At 40.8% G+C, this 16,414-nt stretch overlaps 1 protein-coding gene across 1 annotated transcript; it reads left to right on the forward strand.

Moving 5' to 3' along the window:
• Positions 1-898: 898 nt before the first annotated feature.
• Positions 899-15,337, forward strand: hapln4 (hyaluronan and proteoglycan link protein 4). The gene is made up of 5 exons (XM_060940534.1): positions 899-975; positions 2,373-2,490; positions 3,508-3,870; positions 7,489-7,791; positions 14,895-15,337. The coding sequence occupies exons 1-5, from the start codon at positions 967-969 to the stop codon at positions 15,248-15,250; spliced, it is 1,149 nt and encodes a 382-aa protein (XP_060796517.1). The 5' UTR covers positions 899-966; the 3' UTR covers positions 15,251-15,337.
• Positions 15,338-16,414: the final 1,077 nt, after the last annotated feature.

A 16,414-nucleotide genomic window follows, 5' to 3' on the forward strand; every position in this document is an offset into this window, starting at 1 on the left:
ATTTGTAATTTAACATCCATCCATCCATCCATCCATCCATCCATCCATCCATCCATCCATCCATCCATCCATTATCTGTAGCCGCTTATCCTGTTCCATAGGGTCACAGGCAAGCTGGAGCCTATTCCAGCTGACTACGGGCGAAAGGCGGGGTACACCCTGGACAAGTCGCCAGGTCATTGCAGGGCTGACACAGAGACACAGACAACCATTCACACTCACATTCACACCTACGGTCAATTTAGAGCCACCAATTAGCCTAACCTGCATGTCTTTGGACTGTGGGGGAAACCGGAGCACCCGGAGGAAACCCACACAGACACGAGGAGAACATGCAAACTCCACACAGAAAGGTCCTCGCCGGCCACAGTGCTTGAGCCCAGAACCTTCTTACTGTGAGGCGACAGCGCTAACCACTACACCACCGTGCCGTCTCGTAATTTAATATTAATTTGTTAAAAAAAGAAAGAAACAAAAGATTGTGCATTTCTCATTACTCAATTTGTAAATCAAACAACTACAAATGGAGTCTTGACCTCTAGATTGGGAAACCTTTACCTATCCTAATGCACTAGCTCAAATTGTTAGTTATTAGTTTAATAATAACAACTAGTTACAGTTCAGTAATGTTACCTGTTGACAGTGATGAAAAAGTGCATACCCTACACACTTCTTCAGGGAGTCTCAAATGTAATTTGGAAAGTAAAAACAAGCATCCCTTTTGGTATACTGACTGTGCTAAAGTGTAGGGTTAAATAGTGCCCTTTTAAAAAAGGATTAGATTAAGAAAGAGGAATTGCAGCAATGAGGAGGAGGAAAAGAAGAGAGGAGGATGAGGGAAGAGGGGGATGAGAGGAGAAAGGAGAGCAGAGTCAGTGTGTTTCGCAACTGATCTGCAGCACAGCACATTAAATCCTGACTGCACTTGAGGAACACACACAGCTGCACTGAGCTGCCTGAGCATTCATGACAGCGGTGAGTGTGATAATACCATTGCACGTTGGAAAGCAGGGAGATGTGAGATGATATAGATTTTGTACCGTAACCTTTATCTGGCGACACTGCGGCAATAGTCAGGGAGCACTGAGACTAAAGGTAAAGCTGTGATTTAGTCCTGTGTTACTGCAGCACTACTGCATGAGTCTCTGCAGACTGAGCTCTGACACATGTCAGGGGAAAAACATCTAGAAAAAAATGTATTATAGCATGAAATCTTACAGCACATTTTCATGTACTGTTAAGACATTGATTAATGTGTAGGTAAAAATGACATACATATGCCTGCACTTTCAAAAAAAAAAAGTTCCCTAAGGTACAAACAATGTACATGTATCCTCAAGATAATCCTTATATAATTCTATAACTTTTAAAGGTACACAATATTTACCATCCCGGTAATTTGAGGTACAAAAGAAAAACCATGCCAGTGACAAGCTTTGTGGGGTCAAAAGATCCCCAAGGGTCTGTGAGATATAGCCAGGGGGTCAATGATTTCTTTATATTTTACAGTTGTGGAATTCACAAATTAAAGCTATTTCAATTATGAATGAGCTCTTATAGGTATTACCTGGTTTGATTGGATGCTTGAATCCAAACCTCAAAAACAAGTTGGCCTATAATGAATGTCAAGTTGGACCTAACATGTTCTGTTGGTGGAATGTTCAAGAACAAAAAGCTCTATGGTCCCAGGCAATAGCTAAACTATTTTTGTACACATTTAAATAATGAACCCAATATTTGACTCATTTGTTATGTTTTGTAATGTTTTGATTCTGTTAGTAAAATGCTGAAGGGGTCTGTGGAATTTATTTTACAGTTAAGGGGTCAAAGGGCTGTGAAACATTTGAGAACCAACACTGTCGGGTATAGTTTAGCACCTTTTTTCTGACAATGTTACTCTCTGCCGATGTATATTTGTGATGTGTGTCTGTCTAGAAGAATCCAGGGCAAACCTGCAGTGTACGTCAGCAGTAAATGCAGGGTGCACAAATGTTTCATTGAAACAAGACATTAAACAGGATGTGACTTGTTATTTTTTACTCTAACCTTACAGTACTATCTATCTATCTATCTATCTATCTATCTATCTATCTATCTATCTATCTATCTATCTATCTATCTATCTATCTATCTGTCTGTCTGTCTGTCTGTCTGTCTGTCTCTCTTCTCTCAACACACGAAAGATTTAAAAATATGATCTTCATTTGCACCTCATTATAAAGTAAAAACAGTCAGAGGCCATGGATCATGAAAAAAGGATTACCATAAAAAAACCCTTAATCTCACAGTAAGTCTGTGTGTATTGTCATGCATGGTAAAAAAAGGAAAAAAAAAAAAAGGCTGCCTCTTGACAGTGTGTGTTTTGTCTAAAGCCCGCAGTGAAATCATGGTGCTTGGCATTGCTAAGCTGCAGCATGCTGCTCTCCCCCACCGTGACTGCGTACTCAGCTGACTCAGACAAGGGCAGAAGGAAAGTAGTGCATGTGCTGGGTAAGACGCTTCTGTTTGGATAACAGCATATACACACTGAGATTTCACTTAGTCCACATACTAAGAATCCAAATGGAGGGGAAAAAAAGGCACTAACTGTATAGATTTAGTGTCCTGGTCTAGCCTTTGTGCTTGTTTAGTTTTTGTTTGGGCTTGTAAGCTTCAAGAGCCTGTCTAGAGCATGTGTGTGTTTATGAGTCAGAGAATAATCTTTCGATACTGCCTCTTTAATCTAAGTTGATTTGTGCTGTCTTATGCTGTCCTGATTTTCATGTTGTCATATGCAGTGAAATAGTACTGAAGATCACATCAGAGTGTCAGTTTCATTTGGCAGCTGCAAATTACTCTGAAGTGAGTCACTGGTTGCCATGACACTGCTTTTCATTGATGTCCCTTTTCATCCAAACACATCTGTGGCTCTTTAGATGACAAAAACTGAATTAATGCGGGATCAGTTTACCGTATAGCTTTTCTTTGGCAAATGTAAGTTGGTGACAACATTTCAGACAAGCATTCAGTGGAGAGTTTTAATGAGCAGATGTCACTGCTGGTTGTCCTTTCACTGATTGTGTCTGAAAAGCTGAGACGGTATTAAATTGACACTTTGTTGAGCTGCCCAGACCATTCAGGCTGAGGGACGGAGAGGCCTGGAGCGTGTCCATATGAAATCCAGCTCCCAGGCAACTTAAGCAGCTTTAAAAAAATCTTCCAAAGAAAATGAGCCATCGTGTATTCAATGAAGGTGACAGTGAAGCATGCAGGCTTCCTTAAATAAGAATAGCCGCCAAGCGTCTGTTTACTAATGCTAAACTTCAACAGGACAGACAGGACTGAAAAACACTTCATCATCCAGTTAGTTATGAAATTGGCTCAAATATTAAGATGAAAACTTTACTTATCTCAATAATAATTCAGAGAATACTAAAGGAAGCAACAATTCTCAATTTTATTCAAGAAAAGCAGGTCATGGTGTGGATAATTTTGGAAATAACTGGTCTTCACTTTGCTCTGCTTTAGAGGATGATACTGGAGCAGTGATAGTACAGACAGCTCCAGGTAAAGTAGTCACACATCGAGGTGGCACCATCACTCTGCCTTGTCGCTACCATCATGAGCCCGAGAGTGTGGATCCAGACCGCATACGTATCAAATGGACCAAGGTGACAGACAAGTTCCAGTTTGAGGATGTGTTTGTGGCACTGGGCCGGCAGCAGCGGACATTTGGGCTGTACCGAGGGCGTGTGGAACTGGAGCAAGCAGGACCGGGCGATGCCTCCATCATCATCCACAACGTCACGCTGCAGGACTACGGTCGCTATGAGTGCGAGGTCACCAACGACATGGAAGATGACACAGGATTTGTCAATTTAGACCTTGAAGGTTTGGGCTATGGCTGGTTGATGATATAACTAAGTTAGAGTTGTCATGGTAACTGCAGTATCATTATCACAGGTTATTAGAATGTATTTGGTAATATGTACATAACAGCCATCACTGGATTGTTTAACCCTTTGGTGACTGACCCCTTGAAAATGGTTCCTCCAGGAACGATGACGTTTCAGTTGTCAAGACAACGGAAAAACTAAAATACAAAAACAGAAAGATACGTCACAATGCTCTTGTGCACAAAACAAAATGCTCTTGTATTTGTATTTGTATTTTAGTTTTTCCGTTGTCTTGACAACTGAAACGTCATGGTTCCTGGAGGAACCATTTTCAAGGGGTCAGTCACCAAAGGGTTTAAACAATAGAAAACATCACAAGGCATGATGTTATAGGAAAACAGTCAATGACGGCATGGTATGATGCATGCCAACACAAAGCAGAGTTACTTTTCTGCCAATAATTACAATTTTATATTAGTTTTATATTAAAAAATGCAGTATCATACTTTCATTTAATGTTGTGGAACCTACACAAAATAAGTTAGAGCCTGTCATCACTTAAAGCAGCTATAAACAGTTGTTCCCTCATCTCTCTCTCTCTCTCTCTCTCTCTCTCTCTCTCAAAGTTAATAAGACAAAAAATGCAGCTTGACATGTTAGAAAAAACTGAAATTCCTCTGTCCTGAAGATTTCCCAATGGTGGAAAACTAAACTCTTTACCTCTGACAGTTACAAAGAGCTGACACTAGAGACTCCTTTCATAAAATGTCTCCTTACAGAAAACTTCAGCAAATCAGCAATTACACACTTAAATAAAATGACTTTATAAGCACATTAATATAAACATGTGATTTGTCTTGCAACCAGCTATTGCTGGAGCCACTGTCGATCAGAATCGAGAATTCAACAGCACTATAGTATAAAATAAAACAATAGGCTATGATTGAATAGCTAACTGCTGAAAATGCAGCAAGTAAATTTCACAGTGCATTAGGGTTTATGCTGAAATCTTCACACTCACTAGAATCTTGCTGCCCTCTGTTTGAACATGCATACACTCCCTCAAACAGATGCCAATCAAAGTGGTAAATGTCAAATAATAATACAATAATAATAATATATTATTATTATTTTTTTATCTCAAGGGCAGGTTGAACGTCTGTGTTACTTGTTGAATATGTGACAATATGAAAAATAATACATTCTAAAGATTTAATATTAATGTGGCATGATACACAAACCATCCAGTTTTATTCAGAAAACCTGTACACCTGCACATGCAGGCAATTATCCAAACAGTCAATCACTGGAAAAAGACCAGATGTTTTTCAGTCTTCAACTGTCCCGTTTTCAACTCAACTTTATTGTCAACTTTATTGTTTTGGTGAGTCTGTGACCATTGTAGCCTCAGTTTCCTGTTTTTGGCTGACTGGAGTGGAATCCCAGTGTGGTCTTCTGTTGTAGCCCATCCACCTCAAGATTCAACATGTGCATTCTGAGATGCATTTCTGTTCACCATGGTTTGTAAAGAGTGGTGGAGTGTTGGTAGAACCAACGTCTCCTGCAGGAGTTCAAAGATGTCACCATCTACAAGAAGAAGGGTGACAGAAGGGATTATGGAAACCACAGAGGAACCTTGCTCCTGTCAATAGCTGGCAAGCTCATGGCAGAGATATTACTGAACATACTAAAGACCATCTCAGAGGAAATGCTCCCCGAGAGTCAATGTGGATTTAGGTCTGGAATGGCAACCACTGACATGATCTTCGCTCCAAGGCAACTTCAGGAGAAAGCTGCCGAACAGCAGCAACTGTTGTACATTGTCTTTGTTGACTTCTCAAAGGCATTTGACATGGTGGACAGGGAAACACTCTGTGAAGTCCTTAAACGTATGGCTGCCGAGAACAACTTGTCAACATAATCAAATTGTTCCATGAGGATATGTCAGGCAAAGTGTCAGTTGGAGGAGTTGTCAGTGAAGCCGTCACCATCAATCATGGCATGAAGCAGGGATGTGTATTTACTCCAACGCTGCTCACATTCTACCTTACAGTTGTTTTGGTGACGATGACTCACTTGTTAAAGGTGTGTTCATCAGGACCCGTTAAGATGGTAAACTGTTCAACCTGTTGAGACTCAAGGCCTCAACCAAGACAAGAGAGCTATGTGAGAGAGAGCTCCTGTACACAGATGATTCTACCTTGGTGGATATTGGTCTTGATGACATTCAAGAAATTGAAGCTCGCTTCTCATTTGCTGCAACTCTGTTTGGATTAAAGATGTCTTTAAAATGGCATTTCTGTACTAGCCCCCTCTTCTGTGTAGTCTCAGTGGAACCCATCCACCCAACATACTGGTCAATGGGGTAGCGTTGAGTTGTTCCAAGCCCTTCACATACATGAGAAGTACGGTCACTAACACCAACTCATCAGACCTGGAAGTTGAAAGGAGAATCCATTCAGCTGTAAAAGCCTTTGGTGCTTTGCAGAAATTACTCTGGTCTTGCCACAACATCAAAATAGCAACTAAGATCAAAGTATATAATGCAGTTGTTCTTCCATCTCTGCTCTATTCAACAGAAACAATGACATCATACCACAGGCATTTCAAGAAGCTGACCAGGACACAACTTCAGCATTTGCAACATATACTGCGTATTAAGTGGGAAGAGAAGGTACCAGATGTGGAGGTGCTCAAATGTGTCAGGACAGTCAGTGCAGAATCCCTCATCACAGCTTCTCAGCTACAACGGACTGGCCATGCCATAAGAATGCCAGATGATGGTTTGCCAAAAGCTGTCTTCTATGGAGAGTTGCATGATGGAAAGAAGAAGCAGGGTAGACAGAAACTGTGTTATAAAGATGTGCTCAAGTGTCATTTGAAGAACATTAACGTCAACACTTGGGAGAGTGATGCTCTAGACTGAAATAAATGATGCTGCAGTGTGAGAAAGTCCATCCCAACAACTGAAGAAAAATAGAGGCGAGAGTATGTTAAAGCTTACAATTGCAGACGTTCCATGTCAGTTCAAACAGTACACAGATGCAATCGATGCGAATGGCACTGCCGATCAAATGCGTTTTCCAACTCCCTAAACTCCCAGAAACACAGTCAGCATCAAAAACGATGGACTGCCAAAGAAGAAAGAGTGGTTATTTGAATTTCCAAAGCCTTGCTATCAACTTGAACAAGTGAGGCCATTCTCCTCTGACCTTGTTTATTTTTTTCACAGAAATGCTGCTTGCTGAATGATTTTGCACCATTCTGTGTAAACTCTGTGTAGAGATTCTTGTGTATGAACATCCCAAGCGATCAGCAGTTTCTAAAATACCCAAAACAAATAAAATACCAACAACCATGCCACAGTCAAAGTCACTGTCAGAAACATTTCCCCCCATTTTGATGTTTGCTGTGAACATTAACTGTAGCTCTTGACCTGCACATGCATGGTATGATATGATATGTGCTTTGCTGCTGCCACATGATTGACTGACTGGATATTTGCATGAATGTGCAGTTGTACAGGTGTTCTTAATAAAGCGGATGGTGAGTGTATACTATAATCAACTACAACTATAAGCATGGGATCACATTTCTAATGTAAACTTCACAGGTGTTGTCTTTCCGTACTACCCTCGACTGGGCCGCTACAAGCTAAACTATTATGAAGCTGAAGAGGCGTGCAAGCAACAGGATGCCATCTTGGCCTCTCATGCCCAACTGCACAAAGCCTGGCGGGACGGTTTAGACTGGTGCAATGCAGGCTGGTTGGAGGATGGCTCAGTGCAGTATCCCATCTCTCATCCTCGTGATCAGTGTGGCCGTAGAGACACTCCTGCTGGAGTTCGCAACTATGGCTACCGCCACAAAGAGGATGAGCGGTACGATGCCTTCTGCTTCACCTCGAAACTCAATGGTGAGTGTGGGTGCATCACAGCCCTTACAGAAAAAACACATGAATTTCCTATGTATTTCACATGTGATCACATGTTACCACATGTGGTAACGTGTGGAATACATGGTATCAGATTTTGTAACATGTGTTACCATGTAGAGCACATGTGGAAAACATGTTACCGCATGTGATTCACATAAAATTGGGCCAAAAACACTTGTTTCCCATGTGCAAATAACATGTTTCCCATGTGCAAAACACATTTTCCACATATTTCACATGTGAGAAATCACATGTGAAGTTCATGTGGTTTTTCTGTAAGGGAGGCTAAAGACGCTCTCTTTTCTCCCACTGTCATCATGTGAGGCCTCAGGCAAGAGGACTCAACCTTTTTTCTGGCCTTTTTTTGGCTTTCTTCTCTTTGAGGTCCAGGTTGCAGGCAGGCGCTGATTAAAGAGCCTGAAGGAACACCATACACCAAATGTGGCTTTGTCAGAATGATGAATTAGCTACAGCACTGTCTTCCAAATCAAATTTGGGATGGAAATATGATTTATTATGGTGGCCTGAGGTGCAGAGTCAAATTGTCAGAAATAAATGTAAACACAGAAGACAGCCAAACTGGTTTCACTTTTTGGATAAATTATGTCTGGGCTCACGCTAGCCGCTCGCACGTCCGCAAATTGCGAAGTTTTATTCCAATTTGCGAAAAGAAAATCATCTGTATTCGCATTTTATGCGAAAGTCATTTAAAGTTTGAGCAAAATCCATCAAACAATTGCGATTTCTCAAGATAAACAGTACCTTTCAGGGCCTGAATTTGGGCGCGGGATTGCGGGTATCGCGCATATTTTTTTAAATTCCCGCACCTTTAACGATTCTAATGCGAGAGATTCCCGCACACATTACTGCATTGCCTGACAACGTCAATCTAATAATGGATCAGTGTGAATGCGCGACTACCTTCTGTTCTCAAGGTTACTTGAATTTAACCCTCCTTTTACTGACTGACCCCCCTCTCCCCCCGTAGCCTACTCAGAAAAAAAACAGCAGACACAGACAGTTCACACACACACAGATACAGCACGCGCACTCTTCCTCTCTCGGACTTTAGCTGTAAAACACATGGACCGCTGGCTAAAACATACAAGTGCAGTGGCAGAAGTTTCCCCTGCTAAGAGGAAAACTCCTGAATCCGATGGTGGTAATAGCAGTGTGAGTGATCCCATTGAGAATACTGCTGAGAATACACAGGACGAGACAGCTAACGTTAACGTCGACGTTGCAAAGGGGATTAGGTCAGAGCATGGCTATAAGAAAAAAGTATTTACAAGGAAAAGCAAAGGACACTGATGCTGACAAAAGGGATGACCACTAGGAGAAAGAGTAGGAAAGACTACATATGTACAAGAATCCTGCACTCAGCAAAGATGAATTGTTCAGTGTTGAGAACAATTTGATTTTTTTTTAAATTAAAGATGGCATATGACACAGGAGACAGGGCCATATGGTATAAGAGAATCCTGAAAAGTCAACAAAGACTGTTGTCATGTTAACGTTCTACATGTGGACTGAAACAAAGTTTGTAAATTCATTCAGTGTTAAGAACAGCTTGATAGTGTTTTCTTATTTTAATTGTAGACATTAAACAGAGGACAGGGATGATCAGATCAGACATGAGAATAGAAAAATGATATAAAAGTTGATAAAAAAAAGATGATATAAAAATGTTTTAAAAGGAAAAAGCAAAGGTCACTGATTAAAGAGATGGCCACTAAAAGAAGAGACAAATAACACAAACATAGTTAAGAGAATCCTGAAAAGTCAGCAGACTGGTTTAAGTTAGATTTTAAGTTAGACTTGTTGTGTCAATAAATTCATTGAGTGCTATTAAGAACAGACTGATTTTTTTTCTTTTTTTATAATTAAACGAAGCAGTGACACTTAAAGAATAGTGCATGAAGATGAGGAAGAAGCAGCTGTGTAAAGCAACACTAAGGAGGTTGTAAAATTAGCTTAACTAAAAGGCACACAACCTTCCAAACTCTTCCTAGAGCCTTACTCGCACTGCTAGAAAAAGGCTATTGGTGTTTGATGGCATAACAGTCAGTCAGCAATGTCATGCTATAAAGGATCTCTTTCATTTTGTGGTGGTTTTCTACCCTCCACCCGAAACTGAACAGTCCATATCTTAGACGGCTGGTGGGAATAATACTTGCATTTATCCACCCTTTGTCTGACAATGCTATCCAAATTTGGAGATATCAAAATGAAAAGTCTACTAAAAAGGATATCTCAAATGGTGACAAAAGGTTACATACTGTAGAGATCTTCAATCTGAGTAGTGGCAGAAGGTAAGACCTAAGCTATTTAAGCCCACAAGTAGCGTTCCCCACAAACTGTATAACCCCCCCCCCCAAACTGTGTAAATCCTCCCCATTTGAGTCACTGAGGGGGGGAATTCCCCCCATTCTGAAAAATGAAATTCAGGCCCTGCCTTTCGTGTCCATCTTCGATGTTTTGATTTATAACCAACGCCCCCGAGTTTTGAAGCTTCTTATTGGTTGACTGCAAATTACGTCTTCCAATAGCATCGGACCTCATCTCATCTCATCTCATTATCTGTAGCCGCTTTATCCTGTTCTACAGGGTCGCAGGCAAGCTGGAGCCTATCCCAGCTGACTACGGGTGAAAGGCGGGGTACACCCTGGACAAGTCGCCAGGTCATCACAGGGCTGACACATAGACACAGACAACCATTCACACCCACATTCACACCTACGGTCAATTTAGAGTCACCAGTTAACCTAACCTGCATGTCTTTGGACTGTGGGGGAAACCGGAGCACCCGGAGGAAACCCACGCGGACACGGGGAGAACATGCAAACTCCACACAGAAAGGCCCTCGCCGGCCACGGGGCTCGAACCCGGACCTTCTTGCTGTGAGGCGACAGCGCTAACCACTACACCACCGTGCCGCCCAGCATCGGACCTTACATATAAAATGATCAATTTCCGAGTTGCGCTGATAATGTCGCCAATTCTCGCTCATTAGTGAACAAGATTATAGCGAGGTTTGTTTAAAATAAATTATCCGACTTTACGTATGACAAAATCTAAAAAGTGAGATAACATATTAGAATATTCTGTTAGCTTTCTCAGTTAGGGATAAAAACACGATATAACCATTCCAAAGACGTATTTTCTACATATCAACCCTGACAGAACTTTGGAAGAACTCACAGATGAACCAGGATATATCGACCAAGTGTACCTTGTTTTCAGAGCGTTTTGACGCACATGGTTCAAAGTTTTGACTGCAAGTTTCACTTGAGAAATTAATGGTGAATATTGTTATATTTGGGTTATGAGATTAATTTATAAGAAACAACCATTGATTTTAACTCCCTGAGCTCCCTTCATCCTACCCATAAAGACACCCCCCTCCCCCTAAACACACACACATGGATCCCAATTATACACACACACACACACAGGCCAGTCAGCATACTATAGAGGGTGACTAAGGGCTAAAAGGTGCCTAGATAGCAAAGAATGCAAAGCACATCACACCAGATCTCATCTCATCTCATTATCTGTAGCCGCTTTATCCTGTTCTACAGGGTCGCAGGCAAGCTGGAGCCTATCCCAGCTGACTACGGGCGAAAGGCGGGGTACACCCTGGACAAGTCATCACACCAGATGTTAGATATAATTATAATGAAAATGGACTCCGTAAACCAGATTAAGCGGGTTAAATTAAACACACAATTTCATTACATATATACAGTTGATGAAATGATCAAAATAAGAGGATTCAAGAATAAATAAGCATGCTATGAACATAAATCAAGAACATGGAAAGACAAAGGCAGGAAACAAGCTTTCAAACACTATTGAAACACCAACAAACTACAATAACAATTCATTTTTCAATATTATGTCAGTGCAAGAAACATTTAGAAGTATAACATATCTTGCTAAAAAAATTACTTTGCTAAAAAGAAAATTGTTCTTTTAGCATTTCTTGCTAAGCTAAATTGCAAATTGCTAAAGAAAAATTTGAGTCTTTAGCACTTTTTGCTAAAACAATTTGGGTCCTAGAGTGAGCACAGTGTGTGTGTGTGTGTGTGTGTGTGTGTGTGTGTGTGTGTGTGTGTGTAGGCTTTATTTTAGTATTTGTGCCACATGTAGCCAAGTGCTGTAATATCAAAATGGCTACATCATGCTATTACAGCTTTTTAGGGCCACTCACAATCCTGGGAGCTAACAGACCTTTCATTATACTCCCAAATTAGCTATTACACAAACCATTTAGCTCAGAAATGCTCACAGCTGGGCTGATTGTGTCTCATACTCCAACACTGTCCAGATGGAGGATCTTTAGAGACGGCCTTCAGGGAAATACGAACGGATTTAGACAATATCCTTCCAAAAAGACAGCAAAGCAGCAGCCATGTTCACAAACAGAGTGCTGTCTACTGGGAAGGGAAAAGCCATTTTCTTCCAGAAGTAACTTATAATCAAACACAGAGCCGAGCTGTTGATTAATCAGTAGTGGACAATCATAAATTAATTAGCTAACCCATCGGGTAAGCTCCAATGTGCTGCTCATTCCCCTTTTTTTTTTGGCCTAGAAATCTATTTATCTCAACTAAAAGCAATAGCTGACAGAATTCAACTCCAGAGCGAGATGAGCTAGTTAGGTAGTTAATACAGATTGATGTGCACAGGGATGTACTTGAGGAGAAAATGGATGATTACTTATATCTGTCAGAAAGAACAACTTTGTAGTTATAGTCCTAATGTCTCTGTAGCGTGTTCGCACCTCCAACAAAACAGCAGCACATTTCGGCTATGAGCTGTGCTGTTATATATTTTTATATTGCTTCTGACTTCTATACAGTGTCATGCAAAAGTTTGGGCACCCTTGCTGAAAATGTCTGTTACTGTGAATAGTTAAATTAGCAGAAGATGAACTGATCACCAAAAGGCATAAGGGTAAAGATGACACATTTCTTTAATATTTTCTACAAGATTACATTTTTATTTCCATCATTTACAGGTGTAAAATACCAAAAAATGAAAAGGACCTGAAGCAAAAGTTTGGGCACCTGACATGGTCAGTACTTAGTAACACCCCTTTTGGCAAGTATCACAGCTTGTAAACACTTTTTGTAGCCAACTAAATCTTTCAGTTCTTACCTGGGGGATTTTCGCGCATTCGTCCTTGCAAAAGGCTGCCAGTTCTACAAGTTTCTTGGGCTGTCTTGCATGCACTGCTCTTTTGAGATCTATCCACGGATTTTCAATGATGTTTAGGTCAGGGGACTGTGAGGGCCAGGGCAAAACCTTCAGCTTGGGCCTCTTGAGGTATTCCATTGTAGATTTTGAGGTGTGTTTTGGATCATCGTCTTATTGTAGGACCCATCCTCTTTTTAACTTCAACTTTTTTACAGATGGTGTGATATTTACTTCCAGAGTTTATTGGTATCTATTCGAATCCATGCTTCCCTCGACCAGTGAAATGTGCCCTGTGCCACTGGCTGCAACACAACCCCAAAGCATGATCGATCCACACCCATGCTTCAGAGTTGGAGACGTGTTCTTTTCCTGGAATTTGGCACCCTTTTTTCTCCAAACATACCTTTGCACATTGTGGCCAAAAAGTTCTATTTTGATTTCATCAGTCTACAGGACTTGTTTCCAAAATGCATCAGGCTTATTTAGATGTTCATTTGCAAACTTCAGACGCTGAATTTTGTGGCTCGGACACAGGAAAGGTTTTCTTCTGATGACTCTCTCATGAAGGTCATACTTGTTCAGGTGTCGCTGCATAGTAGAACAGTGCACCACCACTCCAGGGTCTGCTAAATCTTTCTGAAGGTCTTTTGCAGTCAAACAGGGTTTTTTATTTGCCTTTCTAGCAATCCAACAAGGAGTTCTTTCAGAAAGCTTTCTTCATCTTCCAGACCTCACCTTGATCTCCACTGTTTCTGTGAACTGCCATTTCTTAATAACATTACAATCTGAGGAAACAGCTACCTGAAAACACTTTGCTATATTCTTGTAGCCTTCTCCTGCTTCGTGAGCATCAATTATTTTATTATTCAGAATGCGAGGGAGTTGCTTAGAGGAGCCCATGGCTGTTGAATTTAGGGACAAGTTTGAGGAGTCAGAGAATTTATATACAGCTTTGAAATCTGCATCATCTGACCTTTCCTAATGAAGAATTTGAACAAGCCACAGCTCAATAAGCTAATTAAGGTCTGGAACCTTGGTAAAAGTTACCTGAGAACTCAAATGTATTGGGGTGCCCAAACTTTCGCATGGTGTTCCTTTTCTTTTTTCACTCTCCAATTGTACAAAACAAAAATGATACACAAATCCTGTATAAAACACTGAAAAGAAATGTCTCGTCTTTACCTTTATGCCTTTTGGTGATCAGTTCATCTTCTGCTCACTTAACTATTCACAGTAACAGACATTTTCAGCAAGGGTGCCCAAACTTTTGCATGCCACTGTAGCCTATTACCCTAGCAGTTTTATAAAACATACAAAGCAGTTTATGGTCTTCAGATCATATATTTCAGTGGATTTTGAGTTGAATATGTCAAAGCAATTCTCCCAAATGGTCAGACTCCTGTGATGAAGTTCAACTCAGTTCATCAACAAGATGGCAATGGATCAGCAATGGATCTTGGAATCTGCACACTTATTGGTATTTTGGTTTCCTAAGTCAAACATGGTTGACATCGATAATGTTTGATTCACTGAGTGAGTTGATCATGTCATTTATAAGTTGTGTGTGAATTCACTAATAAGGCCTCGGGGAAGGGACAAAGCTTTTTATGAGGTTAAATTGTTCCATTGTTAAAACTGTGCTGGAGAGTTAAAACCTTAACATTGCTTAGACACCATGTAATGTTTGATTCAGATTGGTCTCCAAACCCAGTTCATTCAAAAAGAATCATGTAAAAAGTATTTGTTCATGAGTCAGACATCACTACTCAGTAGCTGTCTGGCAGTTCTGTGATTTGAAATCACCATCTTCTGGTTACTAGCACAGCACATTGAATATTGAACAACCTTAATAGGTCTTCTTCCCGGTGTGTGTCTTTTAGGCAAGGTGTACTTCCTCAAGCGCTTCAAGAAGGTAAATTATGCTGAGGCAGTGAAGGCGTGTCAGCGTGATGGTGCAGCGGTGGCAAAGGTGGGCCAGCTCTACGCAGCTTGGAAGTTCCAGCTGCTGGACCGCTGTGATGCAGGCTGGGTGGATGATGGCAGCGTGCGTTACCCCATTGTCAACCCTCGTGCTCGCTGCGGTGGCTCTGATCCCGGTGTCCGAACCCTTGGCTTCCCTGATAAAAAGTTTCGCCTCTACGGGATCTACTGCTTCCGCAAGGATTCAGGCAGCACCAAAGCCCAGCCCTCACAGGCTCCAGTGCCAAACACCACATCATTCATCAGGAGCATTTGAGGTTGCAGTTGCACTGCATTATTAGCACAGCTTCCGTAACTTTGCCAAATTGACTGACAAATAATGCTATATTAGTAGCTATGCTAGCTGAAGGGTGTATTTAAGCCAATATTATTTCCTTCACTTGCCTGAGATGAAATGTCAGTCATATCTGAAGAGAAAATTGCAGTCATGTCCTTTATGACGTGCCAGCTAAACTCATTAGCTTCTTTCTTTAGCGTGCTTCATATGTAGCATGGACAGCTAATGAGGATTTGTTTTCTGTTGTTTATTTTGTCAAGAAGAGAAATGATTAGGAGGAAGTATAGACACTGTGCTAATTAGAATGGCAGTCGGTTGAAGAGTTAATTTAGCTCATGTCATAATGAATGTGGGCCATTAGGCAGAAAAAAATCCTGGCATGGCGATGATGGCAGTGAAAAAAGTGAAGAGCTCTGCTTGGCCTGGCATGCTCATAATGTGGCACTTCTTTTTACTGTTGCACTCAGTAGCAGAAATTAACATGCCATTTATTAAGTACACACCAGCCAGCTGTGCAAACAATTACCTTTACAAGCATCATTTAGATGATCATAATGCCCTGATAGCAATAATTCGATAAGCATGTTTTTGGTAGTTGAACATACCAGCGAGTGAGTTTCATGTTGCCGCTGCTTTACTACCTCACTAGTGGTCAAAAATTGCACTATTCATCAAACTGTGATGTGGCACAATATTACCTTCAGTAATGCACTTTAGATTAAAGACATTTTACCTGTTCATGTACATCTCTCTGTTCTTTGTTTGCATTTCGTCCTGTGGTTTAGGTTGGAACGAAAGAACAACAGGTGGTTGTTAGTAGCCATGATGATGGCTGATTCTGCCTCCAACAAACTGCCTCATCTGTTTGGCTCTTTTTCTTGGAAGCATTTCCTGGCAACACAGAGTTGAGTGTCTAGCTGCCTGGATGGGGCTTGACAAAATATTAGTTTGAAGGGAAAAACAATAAAAATGCATAGTCATGAATTCCAAAGTTTTTTTTTTTATTTCTACATAAATAAGTAACAATTACTATTATATTTAAGCTTTTTTTCTTTAATACATGTTATAGACAAAAGTCAGAACTGAGCTCAATTGTATAAAATGTAATTAAACTTATTAAGCTAAGGACAAATTCTAGTACAG

The sequence above is a fragment of the Neoarius graeffei genome, chromosome 15 (assembly GCF_027579695.1).
Source record: "Neoarius graeffei isolate fNeoGra1 chromosome 15, fNeoGra1.pri, whole genome shotgun sequence".
NCBI lineage: Eukaryota > Metazoa > Chordata > Actinopteri > Siluriformes > Ariidae > Neoarius > Neoarius graeffei.

Bases quoted from the DNA above. Each gene is read 5' to 3' on its own strand.
- hapln4 (XM_060940534.1), top strand. The intron at 2,491-3,507 runs GTAAGACGCTTC...GCTCTGCTTTAG, and splicing joins GAAAGTAGTGCATGTGCTGG to AGGATGATACTGGAGCAGTG. The intron at 3,871-7,488 runs GTTTGGGCTATG...TAAACTTCACAG, and splicing joins TGTCAATTTAGACCTTGAAG to GTGTTGTCTTTCCGTACTAC.